Consider the following 12,287-nt stretch of genomic DNA (forward strand, 5'->3'; position numbering starts at 1 on the left):
TTTCAGCACTAAAGCCACTTCAGCGCTGCGCTGGGCATTGCATGAATGCGCTGCCAGATTTGTAGCTTATTGATTTAAAGGGATGCTCTCATACTTAATGCTGCTGGGCTCCCGCTCTTTATCTGAATCTCTTCTCACAAGGAAGATGGATTACACTGGCAATTCAATTTCTAACAAAATCTCAATATACCTGAAGGAATTCCAAGAGTGCTACCGGGAATACTTCAAAGCTGTTTTTCCACTGTGGTTTGCAGCAAAAGATGTTCAGGCTGAGGAGAGCTGGGGATGCCTTTACCATGCAGATGGTTTTGTGAGGCAGGGAAATTTCAGAGTGACCGATCGACACAAGAAGTCATCCTATCTTACATTAAGTAAAAAAAGCCACTATGTGGGATGCTGGCACTTAAATTCTCATGTTACATAAATTCTCATTGTTACATATACACAAAGGAATTACCTGATGAAATGTAATAAAATACTCATGCAGAGGAACACCAGGAATTACATTACTGAAGCAAACAGCCAACCTTCTTGGCGATGAATTTGACTTAAATTACCAGGCATGAGGAGTAAGAATTTCTGATTTTACATTTTACAACCTCAGAATTGCCAGTACACTAGGAATGAGTCTACCCAAAGATCAGAGTATTTCTGATGGATAATTTTCCACCCTAACCAGTTTTCTTCCTTTGGCTGTGAGTCTAAAGCACGCTCAGAGAAGGCAGATGCCACATTCACAAAGCTGCCCAGATAGCTGATAAATTAGATTCTGACCCTGGTCCTTTTACTTGTATCATTTTAGAGCTAAAGTGGTGAGCAAAAAATCAGACCTGGACTCAGTAAGAAAACAATAAAAAACAATAAATCCTCATTTGCTTAAACATTCCACCTCATCCCCTATTAACACTGATGATTTGAATGTATTACAGGCTCAACAAACAGAAGAGTCTTAGGATCCTGTCACAAACTGCAGCTTCCATCATAAAGGACATGCATACAACGTTCTCTAACTTCTCCTGTAGCAATCCCCCAAGTCCTGTGAGCTGAGCTCAGCTACCCCAAATTACCCAGATAACACTTTGCTAATATCATTAATGTTATTAAAAACTCACTGCTAAGAGCAATCTGATGTTTTCTTTCTAAATTGAGTTCCGTGGTTCCATCAAACTGTAGTGGTTCTGATGTAATATGTAGGATACCACAGAGGACATACAGGAAAAATGAGCATTTATTAAAAAAATACATCTTTGCACCATCAGAACTGCTGTGAAGCTTTGTGGCTTTTTTAAAGCAAATTAATTTAAATTAAATCTATTACTACAGTGAAGCACAGTCCTGCAAGTATGTGATACCTGCATAGCTTAACTATCAGAAGAATCTTCAATCCAGTGACAGTAAATCTGAGATTTTGTTTTTCAGCCTCTGCAGTACCATTTTAGTCTTGCAGCATTTTAGGCTTTTCCTTAGCTTTTCTTCAACATAGTAAAAACAATTGGTATTTTTTTTTCCTTCCTTTACTCTCACAAAAAAAAAAAAAAGTGACCACCTCACACACACAAAACCAGAGGCGCTCATGCACTTCTGTGTTAGCTAAGCCATGAAAAGTAAGTCTGAAAACCAATGAAGTATGTAATAGTAAATCTCATTTTTGGGAAGTCGTCTAGCAACACAACAATGCCTGAAGTCATTACAATCATGACAACTATAATAATATATTTTTTTTTTTTAATAAAGACAAGTAATGTGCATTATAGTAAAAAATCAGCTGTTTACTTCATTAAAATCCACAAATATGCAGTTTCCTATTTTTTTCAAAAGATGTTAACATGGGCACTCCTGTACCCAGGAAGGATTAACTCCATTTCTGATCTAAACAACTGTCATAACTGACCTTCAAAGAGGGAATGCGATGAATAGTTGTTTGCTAACTCACTTTTCATCAGTTGGAGTAGCTCTGGCTGCTTTTTGCAAAGGAATCCATCACAGTGGAAACTGATCAGAGACAACGTTATAGAAAGCTCATTCTGCACTTTCTCCATGGTTTGAACTGACAAGAAAGAAATCTTAAAGGCAGTGGTTTTTTGTGTAAGTTGTTTTCTTTCTGGATAAGCTGAGTCAGCACAGAAGAGCCTCTGGATGTAGAGGTTGTTTTTTTTCCCCTCATTTTTTAATGCTAGAACTGGCATTCTACTTGGTGTTTTAATTCACTATACATTAAAATAGAGAGTAATTTGCAAGTGAATTCTATCTTTTAGAATAAAAAGAAAAAAAAGAATGCCTTAGCCAAGGCCTTGAAAGTTCTTTGTGTCAGCTATCATTAACAAGGTCTATTTAGTATTTAAACATCATGCATAAGGAGAGGCGTTTATCCTGATCCAAAGTAAAGCAAAACTGTATAATTACAAAATTCATTAGAAAATTACTAATGATTTCCAGAGAAGAAATTTCAGCCTGACTCAGTGTACACACTAGGGAAGAAAGATAAACATCATCACAGAATTGCAAATCCTTGAGCAGAGGTCTTGCAGCAAACCCTTACACGAGGTCTGGAAACATTTAAGCACTGTCTTTGTGTTCCAAGACAACTGCATAAAGTCCATTTTATCTCTCAGAAATAGTGTGCAACTGAATGACGTTCATAATTTACACTCTCTTCCAGATGGCCCCAAGTTTGCAATTAAGACAAGCCTTACACATTAAGACTGAGATAAGCAATATGACTCACTAAACTAATGTTTTAATGCAAGGTTTAGTAAAAGTAACAGTTCTCACAATAAGATGACAAATCTGGTGGAACACAGTATAAAAATGTTGTTTTTCTTAATCCCTGCACGTATTTTATCAAGAGAACAGAATATATGCTCTCTAAATTAATAATGCAGAGCACTTTTAAAAAAATGAAAGGAAAAAAGGTTTACAACAAGCTATTTCAAACACTCTTTTGAAGAACATATTAAGAGATGAAGGCTAACATAAATGCTCTCTGAACACATCCATTATACTTTTTTTTTTTTTTTTTTGGTCCTCACAAGAGATCTAGAGGTTATAAATGATAAGAAATAGTAATAATCCAAATGGAAATACAAACATGCTCACAGCAGATGGACTGATGTTTAGGGAAAAAGCACTTATAAAGGATGGGACCTCTAAGTTCAAATCCTTCAGGCGAAGCAGCCCCAAGGGTCAACAACAAAAAACAGAGAAGCAATGTCCTCAGTCTTCTGATTTGAATTCTCAGTAGATTTGTCTGAGAAACAACTAGGAGAAAAAATCCACCCTTTTACAAATCACCCACCCCACCCCGAGCTGTAATGGTTTCTCACTCAAGAGCTATTGCCTTATTGGCAGGCTATTAGGTTTCAGACCAGTGTTGTTTGACTCGGCTTGTATTAATAATAATGCGGTTGGCGCGGTGCAGGGCAGGTCATACAGCACTGTTAACAGATGACAAGTTTGATTACCATTGGCTTTAGGCAAGACATAGGGATCCCTCAGGAACAACAGCACAGGCTGGTGGGACAGTTTGCTGCTGCAAAGATGAAGAACAGAGATGTCGGTACTGCAGAACAGTAAACAGAGCATTGTATAAACCAGCTTCGACAGACAGGTCGCCAGGCAGCTTAGGGCTATGCTGCACCCTGCGTGCTGCTGCTGCTGCAGGCAGGTTCCATTCACAGCCTTCCCATGGAGGCACACTCACAGCAGCCACCTTCAGCTCTGCTCCTTTAGGATGGTATTCTATGGGATTTTGTAGGGAACCTCCAAAGACAAGCATTAAGGCTCAAGTGACATCACGGATAGATGGAGCTAATGCAACTGACAAAACTAGCCATGACATGTAACAAATAAATCCTATTACAGTGGTAAACTACTCTTAATTTTGACAGCTGTAAGGAAAATACAGCAAGTGCCCATCATTTCAAGTAGTTCATGAACCTGACCTCACAGGAGGAGTAAGAATAGAGCTCACCTTGATTCTTCAGACTCTGTTTCATCAAAAGAGCTGCAATTAAAGTGAAAGGAAACTTCCATTACAATAAAATTAATAAAATTACTCCATAATAAAAAATAAACCAACCCAAAGCCTTCAGGAACCATCAAAAGCAGCAATTTTCCTCTGGTCTGTAGCTGCATAACACAGTAAGAGCACAAATGTAGGAGGCCCTATTATTTTACCACCGCTTGGAAATGTCAGTATCCACTCTCCTCCAATGGGTTCATAGCCACATCTACCTATAAAGTGACAGGGGTGCAATCCCACTTGGGGCACTGGCTGATATCATGAACCACAAGTGAATGCTACAAGCCTGCATTACTAATACCTGATCATTTATTTATGGGCAATATGGATTTAGTATATATAGTTTTCTCCAGCTGTTGAGGGTAGTGTGGCTGTCAACATCACACTGACTGCACATGGAGCATATTCACTACTACATATCACCCTCAAAAGCACTCTGTGAACATGTTATAGTAGAATCATCCTTCCAGATCTTTAACATTAGCCCTGCCATAACTAAACAGTAATTTCAGTTTATTACTGCTCATCTTTAGAATGGCAAAGCAATTATTCTCTGGGAAAAATCATGGCTTATGATGTAGACCTTAACTTATCTTAACGAAAATGCCCATATAGGGAGGTAGGGAATGGTTTAAGAATCTGCTGAAAGGATTTCCTGCTGAAAACCAGCAGCAGATTTATTCCCATGCAGAAATAACTAAGGACCATCCCTTCCTCTACATCAAGAGGGCCCCACCATAACCTGTATGCTTTCCAACCTGCCCTCTAACCACTGCAGGCATACAGAATATTCTCTGAAGAGGAAAAGGAACAACTCCACAGTGCTGCTGGAGGTTCCAACCATGACAGGTTCAGAAATGCTTCTCCCTACAAACCCGCAGATGATAACAGAACTTCTGGTCACACTGATTTTGGAATTTCTCTACAGTCACCATGATCATAACACGAGTCTCTTTTCAACCCCAGGAACAGACCCTTACCAGAAGAGGGCAGTGGGGCTATTGGGGTCATTGTAGAAGTGCAAGACCTCTTTTCAAACCCAGAAAGGGTGAACACAGAAGTGATCACAGAACGAATTTCTACTTTGACCAAATGTTAGCTGTAAAACACACACAAACAAGTGCTTTCTATGCAGGAAACAGTTGTGAATATCTTCTAAAATTCACCTGATACTTTAGGAACTATAAGAAAAGCCTACTTTAACTCTACTTTCCAAGAACACTATCTTAAACTTTGCTTCTGCCTTCGAAGAAGCTGGATTTATTTTACCACATTTTGAGGATATATAAACAAACACATTTAAGTCAATCTAATGCCCATTTATTTTACAGCTTTAAGATTTGGCAGCGAGACCATTTTAAGTCAATGAAATTGCATCAGCACTGACTGGATATGGGCCTTCTGGCCTCCTTTTGTTTTTCAGTAGATGAGAGCTTACCCACAGCTTTCTGCTTTTGGCAGGGTAGGTACGTGTCGAACATTCAGGAAATCGAGAAATATTTTAGGAAGCTCTTCATTTTCTAAAATGACTGTCTGTAATAAATGAAAAAAAAAAAAAAAAAGGAACAAGCAGAAAAGAGTTTTTTTACATGTTAAATATTCAACTCTTCTGTTCAAGCTGTCAAAACATTCCCATTAGTAACACCATTTGTTTTTATCTCTATTTCTACATTGGTGGAAAACATAAGACTCAGCTTTTTAGAATTTTATTAATGCACATCTTAGGAAATGCTAATAGTGTCAGCTCTTGATCAGCACACAGTGTGCTGCCCCATCCATGCCGTGGCTCCTGAGGATGGAGCTCTGACCAGAGGCCTGCTGGCCAGACCTGACACATTCTTCCCCAGCACCAACACGATGGCTGGGAGCACTGCAGCGTCCTTTGGTTTTCTGCAGGTAAGATGACTTACAATTTTAAATAAATCAATCAAAAGTACACTTAAAAACACATAAATGAAATGCTTACATGTACATTCACCATGTAAGAATAACTTTCAATGAAAACAACAGAGCTCTGTCAGTATCGTAGAGGCAGGCTGAAAAACAGCAGCTGCTTTTCACAAGGTAAACAAAACAGTCCATACACATAAGCAGATGTTCGAGTACAGCTCTTCACATACAAATGAAAGCCAAAGTTATCTGGTCTAGAACAAACATACGCACAGAAGAAACCTCTCTAGAATTATAAATAAATGGTTACACACAAGTGGCTGCACAAGCAAAGCTATTCCTGTTCATTATGTTCGTGTTCACATTCTCTATCAGAAGAAACAAATCTAAAGAAGAAATAACAATAGTGGTAGGAGGGAATGTTACTTAGCCAACAATCAAATAACTTCTTCCCACGTTTGTATTCAATGCTGTACTATCACTAGGGGAGTGCAATAGCACGTAGAGGGTAACACGCTCACAAAGAAATGAGGCTGGAAAAGACTTGTAGAGGTCATCCACTCCAGCCTCAAAGCACTTCGTGCTGAAGTTTTATAACATTTTGGTTATCTGTGTGAGGAAAACCTCGCTCATGTAAACACTACATACAGTGTGCAGAGATCTAAAGAGAAGCATTTGGAAACAAAGCTATTTGATAAATAGTTCTTTTTTCATGTTTCATTTGCAGATATGAATTTAGAATCTACATTTCTTCCACAGTTGACACCATCACTAACAAGTTAAATGAAGACAGGAAAAACTGCTATTTTCTGTTCTAGACTGTAAGAGATCTAACAAATTTACAGAAGAAACAGAAAGATCTGAGTGCTTGGCAGGTTTTAAGCCTTTCAGTTCACCTCTATGTAAAGATGCTGCATTAAAAATGCCACTTCATTTGCATTCTGTAAAATCAGCACTCTGCTGCTGCAAAATTTATCTTGTTCTGCAGTTGGGTTATGCACAGAAGGAGGAGCGGAGGTGGATACATATTCAGAGGGTGTGTGAATTGCCTAACAATGTCCATGACATGGTCAAATAAAACCATCTAATTCATTATATTAAAATGGACAGCTAGAACAAGTTGTTTAAAGATGCTTAAGGGCACACAACACTTGTGTGCAGCCTCGTATCTGCACCTCCTGGAAGCTTTGTCCAAAAGAAAAGTTGCCAGCTGAGGCTGCTGCACAGAGCAGTGATTGCCAGGAAAGAAAAGGAGAATATGTTGTTGCATAAAAGGAAAGCACTTGGCAGCTGCTATGAACCTATTTGCTGCTGCTCCTGCTCACTCTGGTTGATGAATATTGCATTTTATTTCCTTCCATTTCTATTTCATGGTATTCGTCATGTCAACTCAAACCCTGATAACCTGCCCTGACCAGATATAGTTCACAAAAAAAAAAAAAAAAAAAAGCTTTTCTTTTAATGTCCTACTGAGAAACTGAAAAACAGATCAATAACTTTACTTTCCAATAAGCTCTTCAATAAACTTCAAGAAGCAGAACTTGGAGGGAAGCAAAGGCAGTTTTACACTGTACTGTATTCTGGATGCCACCTCACCTCTGCTGATAGGGAATTTTGCCATTTCCAGAATTGTACGACTACACTGGGAAAAAAAGAAAGAAAAAAAAAAAAAAAGAAGAGGATTTTCCAATTAATTTAATGTGACATTGTTTTAAAAATAAGTAAAAAAATAAAGTATAAAAGGATTATACTAAAAAGTGGGTAATAATATACTGATCTGACTGGCTTCAGTGCAAAAAAGGGCCAGCACATGATCCAGCTGTTTAATACATGATAGAAACTGACCTGCTGTACAGATAGACTTTCAGAACAAAACTTGGGAAGAACAGAAAAACAGCCGTACTGAATTAAGGACCATCTTTCCAGCCTCATTTTCTCTCTCTAGTGATAGCCCAAAGTGTCCAGAGAAAAGTCTAAACGTTCTCAACTTTGCATTTAAGTTCCTCAAACATACTGTTAAATCAGAGGTAAGTGCTTTTGTAGTCGGATTAATATATTTCCAACATCCTGCAATAGAACAGATTTTTGACTTCTGACTGAAAACTTTAATAGGATTTCACAGACTTGGTCATCTGTAAGGAAGAGCTGAGCAGGTGGAACCTCTGAATCACAGTCTGCAATTTGTGTAAGGTGCTCAAAAGTCACCCTCGTTCAACTGAATGTACGACATTCTCAACGCAACTACACCTTGCTTGTTCTGCAACCAGAAACTTAACGATAATAAAACTTCACAGTTAGTTTATCAGTAATGTGGTTTTCTAATACATCTGAATTCTATAAACATAACAGTAATGAATTTCAAATATGGGCCTCAGTATCTTAAGTAAACTAATTAAAGACAAAAAACAGATCACAGTAATTCTTCTCTAAACCCAGTTGAGCTAAAACACCCATCACAAACAATCCCTGGCTAATTTGAGAAGTTACTCCAAACATACTTTTTTCAAACTCGTTGATCTCAGCTGAACCAAGAGCATAAATGCTATATTTTCTTAGGAAATCATAGAGGGTATTTACCCGTTACTGTCATACTTTAATGAACTACTCCATCCTTCAGAAAAAAAAAAACCCAAAGCAACAACAAAAACCAAAAGCTCCCCCTCCCATCACACGCACAAAGGAAAGTCTGGTGTTTATATCAGCAGAAATGCCTCTTTTTTTGGTTATTGAAAGGATGTAATTATTATTATGTAGCATAAATCACAAAAATCCCAATTTTTCTACCTTATCAGTTTCATAAAATCACATTCCCTAAGGACGCCATTGATCGGTTGCACATGTTCTCTCAGTGACATCCAAAATACTTAATTGTCGGTCATCTTTTCTCCTTCAGCAAGTAAAATATAGTCACAAAATTGCAAAGGGATTTGTTCTGCCTTAACCTTAGCTAGATGCCATCATGCAGTGGAAAACAGTGCTAAAATATCACAGGATAATGCTCTCCAACAGGGGAGACATATAAACAGCATAATGATTTCCCACGAGTTTCCTTTTTAGAAAATTGTCACTAAAGCCAGGGTAAGTGGTGACATATCTTCACAGAGGACACAGTGAAATCGAACACTGGCATTCTAGTTAGGTCCAAACCTACTCATCAGCCAATTATAACAATGACTGAACAGCCTGCTGAAAACCCGAGCAAGACCACTCTGCTAACCTTAGGAGATCGTCACTCAGAATGTATTGTTTTCACAGATGGTTTTTTTTAATTATTTTTCTTTTTTAATGAAAAAGACTTAAAAATAATTTCTTGCAGTTACCCACTGCTTCTTCTCAAGGTTGCTGGAACAGCCACTACGGAGAGAAATGAGTGTGGGGCACGGAGTTTTAGGGGTTTTTAAGAGTCCTAACAGATTTTTCCCTTCAATCGGGTTTAGTTTGAAATGCTGTGCTGTTAGGGTGAGAAAGTTCATGACAGTTTTTCCTCTCTTCACAGGGAAAGATGCTTCACACCACCTAATTCAGCAGTGCAGCTAAAAAGGGGGAGAAGAAAATCAATACATTCCAGCTACAGTAAGTAGGCTGGAGTGTCAGTCTCCACTGGGACCAAAGCCTGCATCTTTTACAGCACTTTAGTCTACATTCTTCTATTAACCTGCTTTTCCTGAACTGCTTTGCACAGTCCCAAGAAATGATAAAAAGGTTACCAAAAGAACTTATTAACTAAAAAAACAAGTAGAGAGGAACCAGACTTCTTAGAGCAAATGTTCCCCTTTCTGAATAGCAGACAGAATAGTGCTTTGTATTACCCCACTATGAAGAACTGTGAAGAAGCTCACCCCTTTCTGCACTGAGAGTGCACTTGTATGCCATCGGAAAGGGGGAACTACATCTATCAGAACTGTTCCTAAATACATCCATCGCCTACACTGTCACATTAAGGAATCACCATTTTTCAGCACCAAAGAAACATTCACTGATGGGCAATCTCTCAATAAGAGAAGGTACCAATCATGTTTAAGGTCTGTACAGATACTGTATGTGCTACAACACAGAAGTGACACTCCACACAAAGTACCTGCTAGCCAGTGCTCAAAGACTACCTAACAAAAGGAATCCAGAAGGAGGGGTGAGCTATTTGTACAGCAGAGCTTGAAAGGGAAGATAGCCTGGACTGTAGGTACTACAGGATACCCAGATCCGAAAGACAGTACCTGGAAGTTAAACTCTCTGAACCTCAAGACTAGAGAATAGTAAAAAATTCCTACACCAGCTTTCCAATCAATTTTTTTTTTTTAATTCTTCTGATGAATTCAAAACTCAGATACATCTTTTGAACCACAAAACCATCAAGCCACCTGTCACAGCACCCTCACACTACGCAGGATAAATGAACTAGATAGCAGCAACAGGTTAAACTGGAACATCACTGAGGATACACGTGCAGAAAGTTTCTCAATAGCCTACAGGCTATTCGCATTTTCACTTTTGCCTTACCTGATCTCCCAAGCTCTGGGAGCTCTGGATGTGGCTCTGGGCAGCCTGGTCTGGTGGATGGTGACCCTGCATATAGCAGGGGGTTGAAACTAGATTGTCACTCTTCCTCTTCAACCTAGGCCATCCTATGATTCTATGATTCTAATTTTAACACACTGTAGTTGTTTTGATTAAAAATCTACCAAGCGACTTTTTAGCAAGTACTTTATTTGGAGGGATAGTTAATTACACCTTTACAGTTCCAATTAATGCTTAATTACTAAGTGAACTGATGTGGTAAAAAAAAAAACAACAAAACACACCAACTTTGAAAGAGTATAATTTTAGCTGCAGAACAGCTAAAACACAACAGTGTTTGTAAGTATTTTCAAGTTTAATTTCTAGACATTCTGAAATGCATCCTTTCTTTTTTTCCCCCTCCCTTTGTTTTTCATTTGGAAGAGCAAAAGATTTTCCATTTTTTCCCCTATATCGGTGTATTTTCTGTACACTGTATTTACTATGTCTTTAAATACACATTAAGGAAGAAAGCCTGAAGAAAAAATGCAGCAAACAAAGAATTCAGCTTTACTTCATTCTTCAGAGCCCAGTGCAATAGATTGGTACCCCCAATACTCAGAGAAACACGAGTAGCCTTGCAAGATGATTTTTTCTTGCTCTCTCAAAAAGCACTCTCTGGATGAGCCCTACCTCAGTGTGCTACAGACTATTCTGCAACAGATGCAGATGTTGGATTGGATGTTGGCATTTTTTGATTAGATAATGAAGTTCTGATCAGATCAACGTAGCTTCTAATGAACTGAAAAAAGCCCATAGAAACAATAAAATACTGCAAAGTCCCCATAAGAACTTAAGAGTAGCCTTGAAATAGTATTCTTCTTTGCTTTTTTGCCTCATAAGAAATATTCAACAGCACTAACTCATATTTGTTGGCTTTGCTGGGAACAAGGAAGGAGTCAGGTGGTTGATAAAGATTCAGGAAGTAAACTGTGAAAACAAATCTTGCTTTCCACAATTTCATACTAACGCTACCAAAAATCTAGAAATCACCCGTGGATGATTCCCCATCCACACTGTTTGTAGAAGGAACTGTAACAAAATGCTTTCAGCCTTACAAGAACTTATTTTGTCTCCCTGATATTTTCTGGTCAGACATTTTGGGCCAGACTAAACTCCTGAGTAACGATTCAACATTCCCTTTGAAACTAATTAGACTAAGCAGCAGGTGCCCACTCCAAAGTCCAAACAAGTGAATGCAGAAAGCACAGGGAATTCACTACTCTGGGGGTTAATGAACTCATTGTGTCATTTTTGCAGAGGTGAAGAAGGGGAAACCCACCAAATACATTCAGATTTATGTTTCTTTTGTTTTTCTTTTTTCTTTTTCTTTTTTTTTTTTTTTAAGTTTTGAGAATTGGTAGTCTTTTCAACAGAAAATCAGGTGCTGTATAAGGACTGCAGGATACTTTGTTAGGATTTGCAATGTTATAAGAGCAACTGTAAGAGAAACTGGTCTGCTTAGTTGTAAAATCCAGAAGCTTTTGTTAAATTTCAGTCATCTTAAAAAGAAAATACTACATTACATTTGCTCCATATTTACTCATCCTCAGCAGCAAATGCATGGTAAAAATCTCTTTCATCTGTTGCCGAATGCTTAATACAATTAATACAAGCAACTGACTTTGATATCCAAATTCTGGAGCTAATATGTGGCTTCTTATACAAAAGCAACGAATCACAAAGCTTTGATCACATATACACTCAGGAAGACAGGATAGCTGACAAAACAGAAGTCAGCTCTAACAGCATAAAGAGATAGCATAGGGATACATGCAACAACATAAGGGTATACAACAACATAAGGGTATCTATTTTAATT

General features: G+C 38.2%; 1 protein-coding gene across 3 annotated transcripts in view; it reads right to left on the reverse strand.

The window, feature by feature from the left end:
* SNX24 (sorting nexin 24) overlaps window positions 1-12,287 on the reverse strand; it is a 77,415-nt gene that overhangs the window by 1,086 nt on the left and 64,042 nt on the right. The window contains exons 4-6 of one of the 3 annotated variants that reach the window (XM_052700625.1): window positions 5,460-5,554; window positions 3,971-4,003; window positions 3,462-3,526 (exon numbers count right to left, since the gene is read on the reverse strand). In XM_052700625.1, coding sequence (XP_052556585.1) covers window positions 3,462-3,526; window positions 3,971-4,003; window positions 5,460-5,554 — 193 coding nt within the window. Of the gene's footprint in view, window positions 1-3,461; window positions 3,560-3,970; window positions 4,004-5,459; window positions 5,555-12,287 lie in introns of all 3 variants that reach the window. The other 2 variants (XM_052700624.1, XM_052700623.1) reach the window with 2 other exon arrangements.

This window comes from Tympanuchus pallidicinctus, unplaced genomic scaffold, assembly GCF_026119805.1.
Source record: "Tympanuchus pallidicinctus isolate F22 unplaced genomic scaffold, pur_lepc_1.0 scaffold4, whole genome shotgun sequence".
Classification (NCBI taxonomy): Eukaryota; Metazoa; Chordata; class Aves; order Galliformes; family Phasianidae; genus Tympanuchus; species Tympanuchus pallidicinctus.